Genomic DNA, 20,107 nt, shown 5'->3' on the forward strand with positions numbered 1-20,107 from the left:
TTATCACATTCTGCTTTTTTACGTTTTACACAAAACTTTTTTGGAGTCAGGGTTGTAAATACAGTTTTGAAAACTGATTGTGAAGTGTTCATTTTGTGTCCTAATGATCAAACAATTTCCACAATAGGCATCTATAACTATTACAGCAGTATAATACCAGGATACCACAATAGAGAAAATACTTTGGTTGATTGTACAAGACATATTAAATTGCATGAAAACTTTATCCGACCTTTCCAGGACAATGGCATAAATCAGCAGGCTGACTCAATCACACTGACTTAGTCAAAATTTTTAGGGCACTTATTGTCAGTTATGTTGTTGGTTATGGAGTGCTCCAAAATATCTCTTTAGAGATAGCAATAGTAGAAAAAAAAATACCTACAATATTATTTTCTTGAAGAGCAACTAAAAAAGGCATAAGTCCTTACCATTCCTAATGCCAGCAGAGCCAGTATGTAACATCCCAGAGCCGGTATCTTCATGGTGGAGAGCGAAGAGGAAGCAGACGCGACCAGAAATGTTGCTGAAAATGTCCTGTTGCGCAGAAGGCAGGCTTTATGGTGCTGTGAAAGTTCTCCTACTGCAGCCTGCTAGACTTCTACTTTCTTCTGGGAAACTGAGAGGAAACTTTTGGTTCTTTGCTTTTATACAAAAATATCACGCTTTAGGTGGGGTAGGAGCGAATTTATGACGTGCAATATAACCTGACCTAGGATCCAGGAAGTTGTTTCCAGTATTTACCATCAACCACAACCACACTGACACGTTGTTCCTTTTACAAAGCACATTCAAATTAAAAAATGTCCTGAATTCAGGCAGTTACACTGGTCAGTTATTAGGAATTATGAATTCTTATGATATCATAGCAATCTTCTTTAGCTGATCCCTCAATGACTGCTTATCTTCCTTGAACCCAACCTCAGATATTTATTTTTTACTGTGCATTTTACAACACCTGGCAACCTTAAGAAACATTATATATTTCATGTATTGCTTTTTGGAGGGTTACAATGATGGAAAAATGCTCTACCACCTTATTGTGACGCCAGGTTTTAATGCTTAATGCACTTCCTTGTTCCTATGTATTTAGGCATTGGTGCAATTCTGTCCTGCAAAGCAGTTTTATCGGGTTAGCCATTACTCATCTTGCCTTTGTCCTCCTGGTGGATGATTGACAGACGTTAAAATAGCTTGTGATATTATTTTTTCATGTGCAACTTCCTGAGTCGCTTTATTGCCAGAAAAGTCCTTGAGACCCTGAATTCACATATCAGAGACAATCTGCTCTGCTTCAGAGAGATTTTTATCAGCCTTTTGGTTAGCACATGCCACGATAAACAGTGCCAATAAAATCTTTCCGCATCTTTCGAACTACATATCGTTTGTGTTTTCACTCAGGAAAAAAACCCACTTCGGCTCACTGGCTCCCTCAAAACCTTTCACAGCAGCTGCACATGTTTGCTGTGGACAAACATTTTGAGGCTGCAGAGGGCAACAGTCGAGGAAGTTTCAGATTTCAGCTTAAGGTCGTACTGACTGACTTTAACATGGATTTAGGGGTCATATCAGGTTTTAACTCAGACAAAGCCAAGCAGTTTTTTTTTATTGTGCTTTAATCTTTTATCAGTTTATTCCATTTTTGTTTTTAATTTTGTCTGCTTTTGCAAAGCTAATAATAACAAAGTAAATCAGGCAGCTGGAGCCTCCAATCAACCTTTATTTTACCTGAATAGACCATTGAGGAGGTTTCCTCACAACAAAAAAAAACAAAAATAGCCAACAATAAAAAAAAAAAAAAACAATGTATGATCACGACAAGTTAACAGACAGGATAATAAACAAAGTTAATAAGAAAGAAAATGGGAGCTGTAGCACAGAAGCATGAAGCACACTTTTGTGAGTTAGTGATTCCATGTTCGTCACTGCTGCTGCTGACTGCTTGTTTAATCTTTTATCCTGTTTCTGCAGCATGAACATATTCAGCCATTAGACCATAAAACGGCTCACAATTTTGTTTAAATCCACGTCACTATTCATATATATTTATTGAAATGATTTTCCAAATAGACACATTACACACTAGTGATATACAGTTATTTGCAATATTTTCACTCTCTGTTTATTCAGTGTTTATTGCTGTTTTGGACATACAAGCCAACCGACTGACCAACTACATGGGACAAGCGATAGATCAATGGTATGAACAAAGCGTAAATGTGATTTAGGATATGCCACCGTCAAATACAGATGAGGCCGCATCAATCTCTTAAAATGCAAACAAACATGCTTAAAGCCATTATGATTCATAACCATCTGCATTTTCCTTCACACGCCTGTTGCCTGTTGGCAAACTGATAAACTGGCTCCGTCACTGTGAGTCGATAATCATCATTTAATCTCATGAACCATCATTTTGTTTGTAACACGGATGACTGAAAATGCTTTTCCTCTATTGCAACTTTTGTTAAACAAGTAGTTAGTTTAGGACTCCAGCGCTAAGCCTCAAGAGGGCGCTCACTGCCAAAGTGCATGAAGAGCAAACGATCCAACCAGCAGGCTGACGGAGGTGAGGCTGTGGCTCTGTCCGCTCTTTGTGATCATGGTGGTCATGACAGTCACGCCGCCCGCGCTCGTCATCACTGTGGTTCTGGTCGGTGGTCCTGTGGTCTCGGTAGCGGGGGTCTGGGTACCGGTGGGACTGGTTCCCGTGGAGTTGGTATTGCTGTTGTCAGTGGTGTTGTTATGGGATGGACTGGTTGTATTGGAGGTGTTATTGTAGGTCATTGCTGTGGTGCTGGATGATGGACTCTCTGTGTCCTAGAGAGATTTATGACACAATGATGATGGAATTGGTATAAATGGCAAAAATGCTTCAATGATGAAAAAGACAAGGATGCACATTAAAAAATGCTGAGTCTGGCTTACTGGAGTGAATTTGTGCATTTATTCATTATGATATTAGAGCTTTTTTTTTTGGTCATTTTTAGCATTTAACTAAAAAGGAATCCATAAAATCCATCTCCCTCTCTATTTATTTTACAGCCAGTAAAGAAGACTTTTACCTGTGCGCAGACAAATCCCAGCAGAGCCAGTGAAAACAGCCCCAGGACCATGTACTTCATGCTGAATGAGAGATGATTTCCTCTTGAGGACGACCACACAGCTCGTGAAAGCCTCACTGTTTTTGTCAGCTATCTTTCCTGTCTAAGGTCCGACCCGGTCACACGCTCGCCGAGAGTCTTAGTTTTGTAAAATGTGTGTTTTCCAGTGGCTGGGCTTTTATAAGGCATTCAGATTTTTCACCTGATACCTGTTTCCATCCAGGAAGCCGGGCCTCAGTCTCCACCCCAGATATGGACCACAAATGCAAAACCTCACACTGAGCCGATGGACATCAGTCCAGATATGGATGCAAGAGATGCTTCATCCCTGCCGTCTTTGTTCAGCAAACTGCCTCCAACTACTCATAGCTGCAGCTATTTTTGTCCTTTTATGACGATTGTCTATAGAATTTACTAAGAAACTCACTGATTAATATTTAAATATAAGTAATTCCCTAAACGGCTTCACCTTGTTGAATGAAGTGTCATATAAAGGAGAATTCCTTGTTTATGGCCCCTCTCAGTGAAAATATTTGTTACTCTGAGGACAATTATGTTAAATCAGGCTAATGTCAACAGTGGAAGTTAATCTACAAACATACAGCTTGTTGATGTGCATTGATTCACCAAGTTTATCAAGCTTAAATGTTCAAATTCATCAGTTACCTTCAATTTAAAAAGTCTACTTCCACCATAACCGTTAAAATGGCTAACTTTGTTTAACTGTAATATAGTTACTACTTGAACTGGTTTTAAATTCTTCATGAACTATCTATTATATTATAAAACAATATTCTCCCAAAAAGATCTGCCCTCCTTTGTGCCACATCCACTGATCCAGTCCCCACCCCAGCTTAAGACGTGCTCATATTCCACATGCCTATGGATGGAAATCTACCATTTCCATCAGTTTTAGTGGGACTGAGGTTCTTGCAGGACTTGTTCCCATCATTTCCTTTTCTGTGGCTAATGTGTTTTATTAGAGTCTGTTTTTTAAAAAAAATTTACAATGCACCTCCATTGCCTTTTTATTTGCCAAAATATACAGAGAAATGTCATATACTGTGTTTATGTTTGCTCTTTGTGGTGAATTTTGTGACATCTGAAGGATGGGATTAATCAAGATTGTGTGGAGCAGTCTTGGTAAAAACTGATTAAGAGCTCAGAACAAGCAAAGCACTTCATAGCATCAGCACAATTCATGCCTGACAGCCACAGTTCGAGTCATTGAATCAGAGACTCTGTCGAAAATCAAGTATTCCCATTGAGGAAGGGTGTCTTCTCTTTCTCTTATGCACCATATATGAGAACAGAGGCCAGAGGCAACAGCAACTGACTGCAGAACCCAAACAGTGAAGCAGACCCTGATCTCGTCGTAGCTGGAGCAGTTTTAGTCTCAGTTGCAGAATGCTGAGTGGTGCATGACGTAGCTCCAGAGCTCTGAGTTGCTCTTGAGGACGTGTGCGATGAAGTGGCAGCGGAGGCGGCAGGCGCTCGTGCGGTCACGGTAGTGTGGTTGTTCAGGGTTGCGTGAGTCGAGGTGTGGCCGGGCAGCGGTGTGGTCGCTTCTGTATGCCGGGTGGTACCAGCTGTTTCCGTGCTGTTGCTGGTTACTGCTGAATTTGTTTTCTGTAAAAGAGAACATGAGTTTGCATCGCACAAGAGATGTGATAAGAGTCAATGACTGATCTTTTTTAGCCATCATCATATTTTGTATTGTTGCATTTTGTGTCTTTAACCCTGTACGGCCCAAATACCCCCAAACTTTGCAGGTTGTGCGAGTTCATTGCCTGATGGCCAGACCTATAAACACATTTACCATCCAATAGCATTGCAGGGTTACACAATAGGACGCAGTGACTATGTAAAATGGCGTTTTTTTTTTTTTTTTTTTTTGCTAGTATAGCTAAAACTGATTATTATAAAAAATTTTGCAACAGTGGGTCTTACAGGGTTAAGGCCACTAAAAATCACAAATTGTTGTTTTTACATTTTTGTTCATGTGTGGGTTAAACACGAGATTTTTCAAAAAAAAAAAATGTGTAAATACAGGTAAGACAGCTGCAGAGGTGTTTTTTCCCTCTGAACAGTGCCCAGCCGCCATCTTTATGCTAAGCTAGGCTAAACACATCCTGACTTCAGCTCCAAATTTAACTCACAGACAGAAAAGGATTCAAAGAACTGCAGCCGCTGCAGCACTTATCGCTGCATGGGCTAAATTTCCACTCTCTCTGCGTTCTTATTTCCTGGCTGCTGCAGCCAGTCGGTGCCACAGATAAAGCTGCAGTACAGCGCGTCTCTGTCGGTGACAAGTCATTCGTAGCCGTGCCATGCAAAGGTCAAGCACCTGCTGCTCCAGCCGAGTACATGAGGCATGAACACACTAATCGCACTTTGCATATTTGTGTGGTCGGTGTAGAGGCCTGGAGTACATGTCTGCCCTCCACTAATTGTCCCCTGGCTGCACACAGTATATTTGCATCAGTCTCTTTGTTGTATTTCATTCTCCTCTGGCACAAATATGCACTTAACTAAGACTAAAATTATTGTAATTTGATATGCTTTTTAAAAACAAGTGGTACGAGCTAGTGTTTTATTTTTTCTATGTTCAGGGTTTATCAAACAAAATATAGCAAAAACACAAAATCAGCTCTAGTTTTCAAGCTCAAGGATGAACTTTTAATTTCCACTTTTAAGTTAACATTGATAGGAAGTTATTAAAGTGCTCAAAAAAACAAACTCCAGAGCAGCTACATAATGGACTTTTATATGGTGACTACTGTTTACTCTTGATAAGTGTTAAAGCTTTTGTTCTCTGTAGAAAATAAAATCCTAACAGAAACATGTAGTGTTATTGTACTAAAAAAATATCTATATCTGTTTTTCTATTTACCTCCATTTGCCTGTACTTTGAGGTGCATTTAAATTTCTCATTTACCTCTGACTAATTTGACTGCAGCCATACTTGAACCAGAAAAACAAAAGGCAGCTGTGCTCCGAGTTCAAGTTCCAGATGAATCAGCTGTCCAACCTGAGAGGCTGAACTGTTCCATCACAGTCCTCCAAATACGGACACCAACTCCCACCAAACGTCCCACAACATGTTTTGCAGCAGGAATCCAGAGTGTGCCTTACCTGAATGCAGCCAAGTAAGGTCAAACAGACCCAGAGGACAAGCATCCCTGCTTTCTCCATCTTGGTCTTCAGCTGTTTCCTTCGCCCTTTATGGCTGTGCCCACCTTTCTGTCCGCCCTTTTATACCTGCCAGCATCTGTAATGCTGATGCTGATAGCTGTTAGTCGCCAGCTGAGCAGAAAAAAAAAAAAATCACAGGCTGTCCTTTGGAGCAATTCTAATCTGACCGGCAGTATTAATGCTAAGAGAGAGCGACAACTCTGCAAAAACAGAATGTGATCATTTGTGCATCCTTTCTGACATATGCTCAATTGAAAACAGCACAAAGACAATATATTTAATGTTCGACCTCATCAACTTCATTGATTTTTGTAAATATCTGCTTATTCTGAATTTGATGCAGCAACATGTTTCAAACAAGTTGGAACAGGAGCAACAAAAGACTGGGAAAGATGTGGAACGCTCCAAAAACACCTGTTTGGAACATTCCACAGGTGAACAGGTTGATTGGTAACAGGTGATAGTATCATGATTGGGTATGAAAGGAGCATCCTGGAAAGGCTCAGTGGTTCACAAGCGAGGATGGAGCGAGGTTCACCACTTTGTGAACACGTGATTGGACAAGTATGGGATTAACCTGTTGTAATCATGTTGAATTTGGAGAAGTGGTGGGACACCACAGACCTGAGAGAGACGTAGCTGGTGACAGAGTATGGTTTAGCGCTATTATTTTGTATTGATGGAAAAAAGTCCCACAGCAGCTGATTTAGGCGTTCAGCATCATACACTAAAACATCTGTTTCCATTTAGCACGTTGATCGCCCATGCTGTGTTTTTCTTTCGTGTCTGTCAGCTTCAATCTGGTCAATTGCTGTGTCCTCAAGTCAGCCACAGGTCAAGTGTTTGATCCTCTCCAAACAAATTAATAGTAAAGTCCAGAAAATGCTCCATATTTTTATCAAATCTGCTGCCAATGTGTCATTGAGCCTGGTACATTAACGGATTGCCCCTTTAGTAGATGACTGTTGCTATGGCTTCCCTAGCAACTGAGTACCTGTGCAGCCGGTGGTCTCTCAAGAAATAAACACTGCTGAATTTTGGCGATTGACCAATCAGAATTGAGTATTTAAGAGTGCCGCGTTCTGAAGGGGATTGCCACACGGGCTCAGGAACACTGTGAAACGGTGGAATTATTTGCAAATTTGGGTTGTAAATCAGCTCTCTGGCATGAGGAAAGGCTTCCACCGTGTTTTGCCAAAAGGAGATTGCACTGAATGCCTTTTCTAAACTGTGGAGATTAAAACACCCTGATTAAATAATGTTACAGGGACTGTCCCACATCATACGGTGGTGCCACATTTCAGGATATATTATATTACCACATTTCGTCTCATCTTAAGCTGATTGTTCAGATTGATGTCAGCGGGGCCGGGTGTGCTGCGTACGCCTTTATTTCACAGTTGTTCAGTGTGTTTTGTGTCACAAAATTCAAAACACGTTTCCAAGACAACAACTGAAAGGGCTTGAAACTGAACGGCTGATGTAATTACACTAAGTTCATGATAAAAGAATAATGGATGTGATATGATTCAGTAGGAGATTGTACCGTGTAATCGGAGCCTGTTGGAAGGTGAACGTGGGGTAAACTAAAGAACGTACAGATCTTTCTACTGAATCACAGTTCGAAGGTTAGAATTTATCAGAAAAACTGCAGAGAAAAATGCACCGTGCAGAATGAACGTGTGCAGCACGTCTCGATGGAAACAGAAACTAATGATTCCTCTTCATATTTGACTTTTCACTTTCGACCAAGCACAGATAAAGTCCAGGAGAGAAAAGGAAAGGTAATTCACCTAAAAATGGAATGTGACCACAGGAACTCATCACCGGAGACTTCCAAGTTTACTCTGATTACGCAGGAATCCTGCTGTGCTTACTTTGACATTTTTCCACCTGAGTGAACATTATTTAGCTGTAAATCTGGGGAATGAGGCACGTTTGATTTCACCTTGTCTGTTGACCAGCACCTGAAGGATCTGCTGGAGCCACTGAAGCAATCGGAAAGGAATGTGGCCCTGCTGTTTAGTTTTTGATATCAAGTCTGTACAATTACTTAAAACTGGCGTCTTATCACCTCCTATTAAACAAAGCTGTGATGTGTACTTGCACTTAGGCTTGAAAATAATAACATTTTGGTATAGGGCTTTGTTTCAGCTGCTAGCCAATATTAGCAAAACAATTAGCCAGTTCTGGATTAACACTGGATACAGATGTTTCCAGTTTTAAGCTCAGCAGTAAGAACGAAACACACATCAGCTTGTATCTTTGTTAAATCCAGTTGATCTTCCCATAAAACTTCAACTTGTCTGTTTTTAAGTAAAAGTCAACAGACTGTCCCACTCATTTTGATTTTATGAGGCTAAAATGACAGAGGGAAGGGTGCGACAGAGAGATAATAAGTTACACAAATCTCTGAGAGGCAGACGGCATTTAAAGGCTAAGACAGACACCGTGATCCACAAATTCAACCCACAAATCCCCTCCTTCACATTGCTGTACACAGTGTGATTTAAGGTGTTTTGAGATGTGGGACCACTTTGGCAACCGAAGTCAATGCCAGTGTGAAACATTTAAACCATAACACACGTTTCTCTGATCATCACCACGCGACCTCAAGGACAGAGAGGGAAACGAGCTTGTTCCTGTAACAGGTTGTTCTGGCAGCTGTGAGATCACAGAGAGATTTGTGGCGCTTTATCAGTCGTGTTATCGCCGTGCTTCACATTTCCTGGTATCGTACATTTTAATGCCTCAGATAACCCACTGTGCCCACTGACGACACAGTCAGTGCTACTGGACACTGCTGCATATTTTATTTGTGACTCTCCACGTTTATGTGTAGGATTGGCTCAGCAGCCATCCCTGAAGGTCAATAACGAGACATTACATCGCAGTCATCCTCGTCCTGATTTCATATCTGTTATTGGCCCCGTTTGTGTGACGTCTTAGCTAATGAGTTACTGATTGCGTTAAGTAGCGTTTTATTGTTTCGCCATAAAGATGAGAGAATGCCACTGTGAGGAGGAGGAGGTCTTGTAAACATTTGATTGATGTGATTGACGAAAGTTCCTATAATCCCAAAATTGCAAAACTCTTGAGTACATTGCTACGCCGCTGAGCCGTGGGTGACGTGTGAAAGAGAGAAATGAAAGCGTGAAAAGCAAGCGTGCTGCTTCTGAAGGTGAAAGGAGAGCACAGAGGCTCCGTCAGGCTGTGTTGGACATGGTGGAGCTTTGAGCCGAATGCAAACATCAGCATGCTAACATGCAATACAATGCCAGCATGCTGATGGAAATTACGTTTGTATTTCTTTAAATTGTTTTTGCAATTACGTTGTCGTAAGTAATCGCTGCCTGGATGATGTTCAGACATGTTTCTTTGGATGAATGAAACACAATTTAGGCAATAATTGAAGCACTTTGATAAAGTTTAGGGAAAGATTGTGATTTTGGTTAAATGCTAATAAAAAATCCTTTGTGTCAAGTCACTGCTGACTTTTTCTGCATTAAAACATGCCATGATCTTTCCCTAACATTCACCAAGTGCTGCCAGTGCAAATAATGCTGTATACAAGTGAATTGCGCGTTGCAAGATTGCCTATTTTGGTAAATTAAATACATTGTCAGTGAACATTTTACTGATGCATTCAGTATCAACATTTTTGCAACTTGGCAGGTACATTTAATTAACAACATTTACTCATTAAGAAATGGTCAGCATTACTTTTCCCTTAAAATGAATTTTCAGTTCCAAATTAGTTGTATATACACATAATTTCTAGGAGACAGGGTTTACCATCTTACATTAGCATGTTAGCATGCTAATATTAGCTAATTAGCGCTATGCAAAGCACAGCTGAGCCTGGGACTTCACTCTGCAGGTTTATGTCATAAAATCACTGTACTCTCTGTAAACTAATATCAATTATTGACAGAACTCAGCTGACATGTGATCAGAGTGTGATCTGGCCATGTACTGTACTTCATGTGAATAATAAACAGTTATCTTATGTCCTATATTCTTTGCACATTTGACCTTGTTTTGAAACAACCTCAATAAGAAATGTCCTCCTGATGTTGTTTCAGACAGGCAATAAAAGCAAAGAATGTCATCAGGACAGTAATATTAACATTCACTGTTTTAACCTGTGGTTATCTGTCCCTAAACTAAATAGAAACCATAATTAAAGTGTGTGTTTTTGGACATTATGTCAAGTGGAGAGGCTTTGCTGTGAACATTACCATCAAATAAAATAAAGCCATCAGGTCACAACATGCTCAACGTGTATCGAACATGCTCAATTCATTGACTGTCCCTGCTGTTCATTGTCGTCAGCGTCACGTGTTTCCTGTGATCTCTGTCTTTAACGCCTGCCTGCAAACCAAATCTCCCTCAGGATACTAACAAAGTTCAAGTTGAAGTTCTACAATGAACCAAATTTATGAAAATGGTGAAGCAGAAAAACAAAGCGAGGGAGCAGAATAAAAACATCCCAACCGTTCAGAGTCAAAGCAGGGGACAGACGATTTATGGCAGTGACACGACGCAGGGAGATGTAAAATAACTCTGCTTCCAGCTTCACGATCATTTTCGGTTAAAACATTTTTCTTCTTGTTCTTTTTTCTGCTCTCATCAGTTTTTCCCCGCTCTGCTTAACTCGATCATTTATGGCCTCGCAAGTAATTGAAAATATATGCAGATTTTTTTTTTTTTACTTGGACACACAGAAATAAAACCAAAGTTTATTTTGTTTTATCTACTGATACCTATGTCGCCTTGTTAAGTGTTTTTTAATGTCAACAAAGGGCATTTCAAACCACGAACCACACCACATGAAAAATAAAAAGCACTTCCTTAAAACGTTTGGCCTGTCACAGTGCAACCTTTGATCTAAAATAAGCACGGATTAAGTCTTTCATACTGATTTAGCCAATAAAGAAAGCAAGCATTACTGAATGTCACTGGCTGGGGCTCCGGGAAAACAAGTCTCACTCATGTGACCTTCATTTAACCCCAAAAAGTCTATTATTATTGTAAGTGTGGGCTTCAGTATTTCTACACTTACATCTATGAGAAAAAATGGTTTTAGTTCTATGTAAAGATACATTGGTGGATCCAGGAAGATGGGATGATGCAATAAAAGTTGATGGGTGATTAACACCCAGTGACTCAGTGACTCTTTTTTACACTTACCTTTTAATAGTAACATTTGCTGGACATAGTATTTGCAGAACAGATATGTCAGTCTCACTAACTAAAAGCAGAGAATCTCAGTGTTAGTATTTAGTATTAGTATTTCCCATGTCATCTCTAATATAGCCTAGCAGTAATATTCTAACTATACCATAAATGTAAATGTGGAATGTAATTAAGTACATTAACTCAGTTACTGTACTCTTTACTTGAGATACTGTATTTGTACTTTCCATTTTTTGCTACTTTATGCTATTACTCCACTACATGTATCTGAAAGCAGAAATAACTTTGCTGTACATGGTTATAGTACTCTATATAAAATAGCTAGAAGTAGTTCCACCTCCACTAGATAGAACATTAATATGCTTACACATGAATGCATGAGTAATATCAATCCAATTATAAAATATGAAACAATAAAACAGTAGCCGAGGGAATTCTTCTGATTGCTTTTAAGTACTTTGCTGAGAAGAACTGCATACTTTTATTATGCAGGACATTTGCAAGCAATGGAGTATTTGGCCATTGAAGCAATGCTACTTTTGTTTATGAAGACTTGAAAGCACTCGCAAGTTTGTTGAGTTGTTGCAAGTGTGGCGTTTTATTCACTGAAGATCTACTGTCTCCATCTAGTGGTGGGAAACGTGTCCATCTCTGCCAGGAAGTGACGCAACGACGCTAGAACGTGCAGTGCTTTTTGAAAGAAATCAGTGGAATGAGCCCAATATGTCGTATTTAAGATAATAAATCAAAGAAACGTTATTTTTGGCAGTTACTTCAGCACGAGGGAGATATTTGGACAGCATTTACACAGAGGAAGTTAATTTGGGTAAGCGGGTTTCTGCACTCGCCGCCAGCTAGCTAGCAGGCTAGTGGCTAACTAGCTTGCCTGTGTTTGAGTCTGTACATTAGATTGTGTATGCTAGCCTGGTTAGCCGCCAATATTAGCTTAAGTTAGTCAGTAAAAACGCTGTTTCTTTAGTTCATACGTACAAGAATATGAGTTTTGGCCTTGTGGGTTTTGCTATTGATAACAGTTTATGTATAGCGAGTGGACTGAGTAACGCTACATCTTCAGGAAATGTTCAACCGTATGCATTGTTGTCACTTTGAAACTCTTAATTCTACTGAACGAACGTTAGCGTTACTGTTAGCGCTTGTGAGTTAGCCCCATTTGTAATAGCGTAAGTAAAGTCTGGTATTTAGGCGTTTTATTAAGGTACCACCTTTATGTGCTTATCTTAATCTCATCCCTTTCCCTCAGGTTTTGTGTACTGATGGCAGCCTCATTACCTCAGAAGCCAGGGATGGCGGGGATGCCCCCTCAGCAACAGCCTCACCTGCCCCCCAGCGCTGGCTCAGCCCCAGGCCAGCAGCCCATGCCCCCACAGGGTGCCCTGAGGGAGATCTCCCCAGTGTTCCTCTGTCGGATTGGACAGGAGACTGTCCAGGACATTGTCACACGCACCATGGAGATCTTCCAGATCACACGAGCTACACAGGTACTAGTCATAAGACTGCTAGATATCTAAAGAAAATGTTTTGAATGAACAGAGAATTTTCCCACATCTTTATCTGTGTATGATGTTACGGTGTGAATGCCTGGTTTTGCAAACACAAGCATAGACCTCTTATTTTGTAGGACACACCATTATAGTGATATATAGATCTAGTGCCTTATATTTTGAGGCAAATCTCCTTGTCTGTGTTGGTCCAGGACACAGATTTGCCAGTTTATTGGTTACATCTTTACAATCCAATATAATGCAATGCAGCAGCCCCTCAGTAAATTATCCCTTTATGAAGCATGTACAGTTTTTCTTTTACAAAATGTCACAGAGATGTTGGTATGATACCATTTTAGGCTTAAATTTGTCATCATAGTGAAAGGTTTTGTAATATTTTGTCCAGGGCTGAGACTAAGCCAAAAAAAAAAGAGTTTAAACAGTTTCTGAGGAGATTCTATGCACCTCTACAATGTCTCATTCTTTGTGGCTTAAAATTAAACCATAAAATGTAAAAATACTACTATTTTTGAATAATTCATTCCTTATTTAATCAATTTAAAAACCAAAGACAGTTCAAAGTTGCAAATTCAGGATCCTATGGTGTCATTATGCCATTGCTTATTTTGCCTGAACAACAAAAGATCCAGGAATACGTTTTAAATGTCATAATATTGTAAAAACTGGAGAATTCAAATATTTGACATTTAATGGACTGTTAAAGTTGTAGATTAATTTTTCTGTTTAAATCTGTCCAGTCAGCACTAGTTTTATTTACCTCTATCTACATAGATAGTGCTGCTGTTCTATCTTGCAGAGTTCCTCTGTCATCTGTCAGTCTTGATTTGTCCCATCCTCCTTTTTGGCGTATCTGCTTGGCATGCCTGTCAGCATCTGTCCCACTCATCCTCATCCATCCCCACCTGATCTGTGTCTCTAATTGTGTCTCACTGTCTTTCTCAGTGTGTAACTCACCTCTTCCAGCTTGTCCATGTCCATTAAACTGAGTTTTTTTTTCTGCACTGAAAACTCTCAGAGCAAAATGGCAACAACATTACCATCCACATGCTCTTGTATGTAATATACTATTAAACTAAGGAAAGAGAGAAATTCTGGTCATTATCTTAGTATATCAAACTTTTGCTTAACAGAAAATAATTTAGATTAAACATGAAAAAAAAAACACATTTTGCCCATCAACTAGTCTGATACCTGCACATTACACTGCCACCTGATCAAAAATGTAAACAACACTTTAACCAATGAGTGACGCTGTGTGTCTTTGACTTAGCTTCCTAATGGCGTGACCCAGAGCCAGGCGATGTACCAGGACCGCTTTGGGAAGCTGCAGGAACACCTGCGGCAGCTCGCCCTGCTGTTCAGGAAACTCCGGCTCCTGTATGAACGCTGTGTGGAGATGACCTCTGACCTGCAGGAGGGGCCAGCAGAGGTCAGGAAGGAGCCCAAAATTTCTGCTTATATATTAGTATTAGGTGGTTTTTTTTTTTTTTTTTTTTTTTTTTTTTTTTTGCAGCTATTCAGCTTTTTTAGGAAATAAATGATAAATACTAGTTGAAACACATACTGAACATCTGAACAGCACTGACAAGAACTTTTAATCTTTCTATCCTTTGATTGGGGCTTGATTGAATGCTATGTCAGTATACCCTTTGCCTTTTGTTACACTCTGTCCTCTTACACAGAAGGTGGAACATCTCTTTTATTGTATTTTGTGTCCTTAGCTTCTGCCATATGTTGGTGAGGAGTTGGTTTCGGTAAAAGTGGAGCCATGCGGTCCTGCTGTCAACCAGGAGAGAAAAGAGGTTCTAGAGGCAAGTTCCTGTTTGCTTTTTTGTCAGAAGTATTAATTAACAGTTACTTCCCACATCTTTTCTACACTGGAGAACTGAGTGAAGACAGTGACACCTCTCTATAGTGTTCAGATTTCGATGCAACTAGTACTGCAGAAACCCATGCACTAATTAATAAAAGACATGCTTTAATATGCCTCATATTGGCAGATATTTAAGTGATGCTTATTCTAGCAAGATGTAAAGATTTATAGTCCAACACTGCTGCAGCTTCTTAAATGATATCAATAGACTGCTTCTTAACCAATCAATATTATTTCATTTTACTACAACAGTATGATGCCATATTTATGGCAGCTTAGGCTGTTTTCCATTTTTTGCCATTAAAAATCAAAGTGGGCTTCTCATAAAACACTTGGAGCAAGACAAAATATTAAGCTTTTACTAAGCAAAGCCTCTGCAAATGCCTCTAGGTGGCAGTGCTGACACAGACCAGGGCTGCCCTGTGGTGGTAAATGGACTGCATTTAAATGGCTCTTTCTAGTCTACTTTGATCACTCAAAGCACTTTGCAACACATGCCACATTCACCCATTAACACACACACACATACACACCAGTGAGTTCAGTATCTTGCCCAAGGACACTTGCAACAACTTGCAGACTAAGCCAGGGATCGAACCCCAATCTTCTGATTGGTGTACGACCTGCTCTGCCTCCTGAGCCACAGCCCTATGGTGCATGGTTTCACAAAAAAAAATGCTTAACATGTAGCTTAAGTGAATGTTCAACATCAGGGTGTTGTTTTTGTAAACAGTAGAGCCAATTTTCCAGTCGGATGAAGATTTCAGGTAGGTTAGGAAACAGCCAGCAGGCAGCCAGTGGCAAATGTTGCCAGAGGCTGGTAAGCTTGTATGTTTCATCAACAACAGCAAACCAGTTAAAAGTACACATTTTTGTTTCTCTCAAAATCCTCCAGCAGGTTTGATCATGAATAAGCCTCAATTACTGCTTCTTTATAGTGAGTAAACTAGGCTGTGTCCTGGTTGTTTAACATTTAAAGGACGATAAATGCTAAAGCCAGGGTGCTTTTTAAGGATTTTCACTAATGAATGACACGTCTTTCTGGTTCACCTGCAGAAAGTACGTCAGAAGAACCAGGAGATGAAGGTTCTGATGGATCAGATGAGGAACCTGCTGTGGGATGTCAACGCCATGCTGACGCTCAGGAAATGATCCACTAGAGCCACTCTCTTCTTCAGAGATGCATTCCTACACAGATGGAAGGACTGCATAATGGCAAAGAGCAGGTGAAATAAGGGATATTCGGGTGGTTTCTCCACTTAGGTACCCCTCCTATGTGCTGGCAATTCATCATGTAAACTCACAGTTCTCTCAAGAACTTCTAATGAAATGGGATGAAAGCTTAAAAAAAGTAATAAGCTTGTGTCAACCTGATACACTCCAGCTCCAAGAATCATTCTCTTTTTGTACAAGGCAGCTAACAACCCAGTTTCTGTTTGCCATGCGCTCTACAACTGTTATTCTATCACTCTGTTCAGATAAGTTATCGACTCCTGTTTTCATACAGTTTAATAATGAGTTGAAACCTGTAATGCCACAGTGAAAAACAAAACAAAAAGTTATCTGAAAAAAAAACACCGTATTCCCGGTGTTTTGCCCCCAGGTGCTGACTCGACACCAGACACTGTTGAATTCATTACAGGTAATTTCTCCAGAAAGCACAGAAACTGATCTTACGACTGTGTTTACAGCAGGAGCAGTTTCCCTTATTACACTCTGTCAGTTGTAAAAACACTGTGGGTTCAGAATTTAAAGTAGCCCCTTGGCAGCTATGTATCTCAGGTGCTTTGCACATATGTGTGTGTGTGCGTGCGTGTTTGTGTGTGGGCATGCGCTTAATGAGATTAGCTTCCTGAGTGCTAGACAGCACACCTGTTTACCCTGAGGGTGCTGACACTCGCTTGCCTGTGAATTTATTTTTGTAAACTGTGGGACAAGAGGCAGGCCGACTGGGTCATTTCTGTTTTTTGTATTAAATAAACAATTTTTTTAAACAAAATTTCTGAACATATTCTTTTAAGTCCTTCTTCTAAACACAGGATCAGCTCAGTCTTTGCCGTATGTCCTCCACTGTGTCACTTCCAACCCTGAGGGCCGATGTGGGAATGCACATTCTCCCTCACAATGGAGATGATATTTAAATACATCAAGGCATATCCACCAACACGTAATGATGCATATTCTGACCCTGAACCTTTGTATTCAGCTTTCTCTACGCACCAGCAGCTCATCAGTGTAGTGCTCCTACACTGCAACAGGGGATCAAAGACAATGAGAATCCCAGAGGCACAAAAACACAGAGGACATGAGATGGAGCACTGCTTTTGATTGCTGTAATTGTATTTGGAATAATTTCACAGCTAATTCAATCCGCTTGTCATGCTTGTCTCGGTTTATATGAGCTGCATATGTTTACACAATATGAAGTGGGCTCCTGGTAATTATTGAAGAATTTTACAAATGGAAAATACAACCCCGATTCCAAAAAAGTTTGGACGCCGTGTAAGACATAAATAAAACACAATGTGATAACGCGCTAATCCTTTTTGACATACACTCAATTGAAAACAGCACAAAGACAATATATTTAATGTTTTACCTCTTCATTCATTAATTTTTGTAAATATCTGGTAAACAAGTTGATTGGTAACAGGTGACAGTGTCATGATTGGGTATGAAAGGAGCATCCTGGAAAGGCTCAGTCATTCACATGATTGGTTAATGGATGTTACTACATGTGCTCAGGAACACTTTGTAAAACTGGTGTCAGTGAACACACTTTGCGAACGATTGAATTCTGTTTTTATTGACATTTCACACAGCGTCCAAACTATTTTTAGAATCGGGGTTGTAGGAGTGCAGATAGTTTAATTGAAACAAGTAGTCAGTCTGCAGACAATAAAATTTAAAAACATTTTGATAGCTGACATTAAAATTGTAGTTTAAGACAGTATTTTCTCACTCTTCTGTGATGGCGAATTGAGTATGTTTTTGGACTGTTGGTCAGACAAAAGCAATTTGAAGATGTCACCGTGGTGACGGGCATATTTCATTATTTTTGGACTTAGAACAAACAGTTTTAACTCAGAAAAATATGGTCAGATTAATAATGAAACTTGAAATATTAATTAGTTGCAGCACTAAGTTCAGACTGATTGTCCTGTTGAAGGATGTTCAATGCACAGGACGTTCAATTACATATACAGGACCATTATTACATGTAGTCTGTTTTTTTCCATTCCTGAGTACGTCAACATGATTTTTACTTTTTCACGTTTTCCAAGAAAATGGGTGATAATCTCATTCTTGGCAATGCAACCAGATAAGTCCTTGTTGTCTTCCTGGCACATGTGGAGTACAGGATCCAAATATGGGCAACTAATATCAGCCCCACTGGAATGTTTTGCTATTTCAGTATCTTAAAATGTAGCAATCTGGCTCCTTCATCTCTGCTGAAAATAAATGTCCTGGACTTTGAATAGAGTGTGTGTGCCAAGTAGGGGAAAAATGTATGGCGCACCATGAGTTTGCATTTATAAATCATTTTATTGGTTTTTACAGTTAGCATTTTGATGTGAAATGATCTGTTTCCACGGCAACAGTCCCTGCACAGTAGCGCTGAGACACACACTGACAGCTGGAGTGCATGGCACCAATACCAGTCCCTTGGGTGCTTCTGGCATGAGATAGCCATTCCCCTCTCATTGTCACAGCAATAGCACTGACTCATGAAGTGTTCACACACGTCCCTTTTTTTGCTGTCCAATAGAGATAGTCCTTTCTCAGCGAGAGGCCCAATCACAGGGACTCTTTAAAGGCCCCTAAATGTCCTCCTCTGTTGTCTCACCAGACTCATGGAGGTAGGAGAATCATCTGAAGCTCCTTTCAAACTTTTATAGGCCGTTTCCTCTCATATTTATATGTATATAGAACAGTCCACCAGGGTCTGTCTGATGATTGTACTTTGTCCATGTCACAAATGGACCACACTGACACTTTGTCCACATCCTACACAGTCTTGAGTATCCCGTCTTCACTGTCCACCACTGATTGGTCCACGTGTCTGTACAAAAGGCCACTAGACCAGACCTTGATGCTTCAGCCTTTCTGTCCGCCGGTTTCATGCCCTCTCCAGGTCTTTGTACTTCTTGCGCAGGACAGACACTTGATCTTTGAAGAGCACGGGGTCCAGGCGAAACTGAGAGTGGACCAGTGGCATGTAGCCAAACCAGTTGGCGAAGGTGTTGACACACTCCTGCCGCTGGTTGAAGTGCTCCGGGTTGGCCCAGGGGACACTCTTCGTACCCTGGGAGGTAGAACAAGACACTGTCATTGACCTTCCAACACTGAGCCGATGGCATTAAACACACGTGAGACTAACGGCCGCCTACCTGTGGACTGGGCAACTCTTTGTACTGCTTCCTTTGGGCCACTTTGATTGGTGGAAGGTGGGTTACAGCAGAGACCAGAAAATTCATCAGGATGTCTTCACAGTTGGAGGTGCGATCCACCAGAGTCCGCAGAGACTGGGGTAGGTAGTGAGAGAACAGGTAGTGGTAGTACCTGTGGGGCAGGTACATAAAGTTATTAGAATAGAAAAAAAGTGGATCGGACATTTGAATTCAGGATATTTTAATGAGAGCAAACAAGTTGCAGTATGTTCATTCAGCCTTAGTAGCCATGAATCACTTTGTCCACAGCAGTGAAGCACAAAGCACATGAACTCATCATATCAATACAAAACAGAAATTGGAAGAGAAACTTTAAAAAGTTAAAACAATTTGTGAAGCTAAATTATGAGTAAAAAGCTATAATTTGTTCTCTGCTTAATTTAGCAACTGTTATTATACAGAACAAACTCTGCTGTTGACTTGAGTAGCAGCAATTTTACTGCAGACATTCACTGCTCCGCTTCATTTTGCTGTTTGACGAGAAGAGAGCAACTGATTTAAAAAAGTAAGTACTTAGTAAGATTCTACATCAAAGAAGCTTTGACATGAACCCCCTTCCACAAACGAAAAAAAGACGCTGCTGAAGTAGTGTTTTCATTTAAATCAGTGTTAGACACAAACACTATAGTGTGTACGCCAACAACGCTTCAGCACCACCCATCTACAAACACGATTTACCCAAACAGAAACTACTTGGTTTATCATATCCATCCATCCATTATCTATACACCGCTGAATCCTTTGCAGGGTCACGGGGGGGGG

The 20,107-nt window shown here is 40.3% G+C and overlaps 3 protein-coding genes across 4 annotated transcripts in view; 1 reads left to right on the top strand and 2 right to left on the bottom strand.

The window, feature by feature from the left end:
• Positions 1 to 1,786: 1,786 nt before the first annotated feature.
• LOC121620104 (protein P54-like) lies at positions 1,787 to 3,235 on the bottom strand. Its single transcript, XM_041956051.1, has 2 exons — positions 3,066 to 3,235; positions 1,787 to 2,820 (listed from the first exon to the last, which is right to left on the bottom strand). Exons 1-2 carry the CDS (start codon positions 3,123 to 3,125, stop codon positions 2,518 to 2,520), a joined length of 363 nt encoding a protein of 120 aa, XP_041811985.1. The 5' UTR covers positions 3,126 to 3,235; the 3' UTR covers positions 1,787 to 2,517.
• An 8,932-nt stretch (positions 3,236 to 12,167) lies between these two features.
• Positions 12,168 to 16,883, top strand: zgc:114119 (uncharacterized protein LOC619273 homolog). Its single transcript, XM_041955786.1, has 5 exons — positions 12,168 to 12,324; positions 12,760 to 12,997; positions 14,292 to 14,450; positions 14,743 to 14,832; positions 15,951 to 16,883. The coding sequence occupies exons 2-5, from the start codon at positions 12,773 to 12,775 to the stop codon at positions 16,044 to 16,046; spliced, it is 570 nt and encodes a 189-aa protein (XP_041811720.1). The 5' UTR covers positions 12,168 to 12,324; positions 12,760 to 12,772; the 3' UTR covers positions 16,047 to 16,883.
• Positions 16,884 to 17,581: 698 nt separating this feature from the next.
• Positions 17,582 to 20,107, bottom strand: part of LOC121619583 (exostosin-1c) — an 86,241-nt gene continuing 83,715 nt past the window's right edge. For both annotated transcript variants that reach the window (XM_041955395.1, XM_041955396.1), the window contains exons 11-12: positions 19,286 to 19,457; positions 17,582 to 19,200 (exon numbers count right to left, since the gene is read on the bottom strand). In XM_041955395.1, coding sequence (XP_041811329.1) covers positions 19,015 to 19,200; positions 19,286 to 19,457 — 358 coding nt within the window. In that variant the 3' untranslated portion in view covers positions 17,582 to 19,014. The remainder of the gene's footprint in view (positions 19,201 to 19,285; positions 19,458 to 20,107) is intronic.

The sequence above is a fragment of the Chelmon rostratus genome, chromosome 16 (assembly GCF_017976325.1).
Source record: "Chelmon rostratus isolate fCheRos1 chromosome 16, fCheRos1.pri, whole genome shotgun sequence".
In the NCBI taxonomy this organism is placed as follows: Eukaryota; Metazoa; Chordata; class Actinopteri; order Chaetodontiformes; family Chaetodontidae; genus Chelmon; species Chelmon rostratus.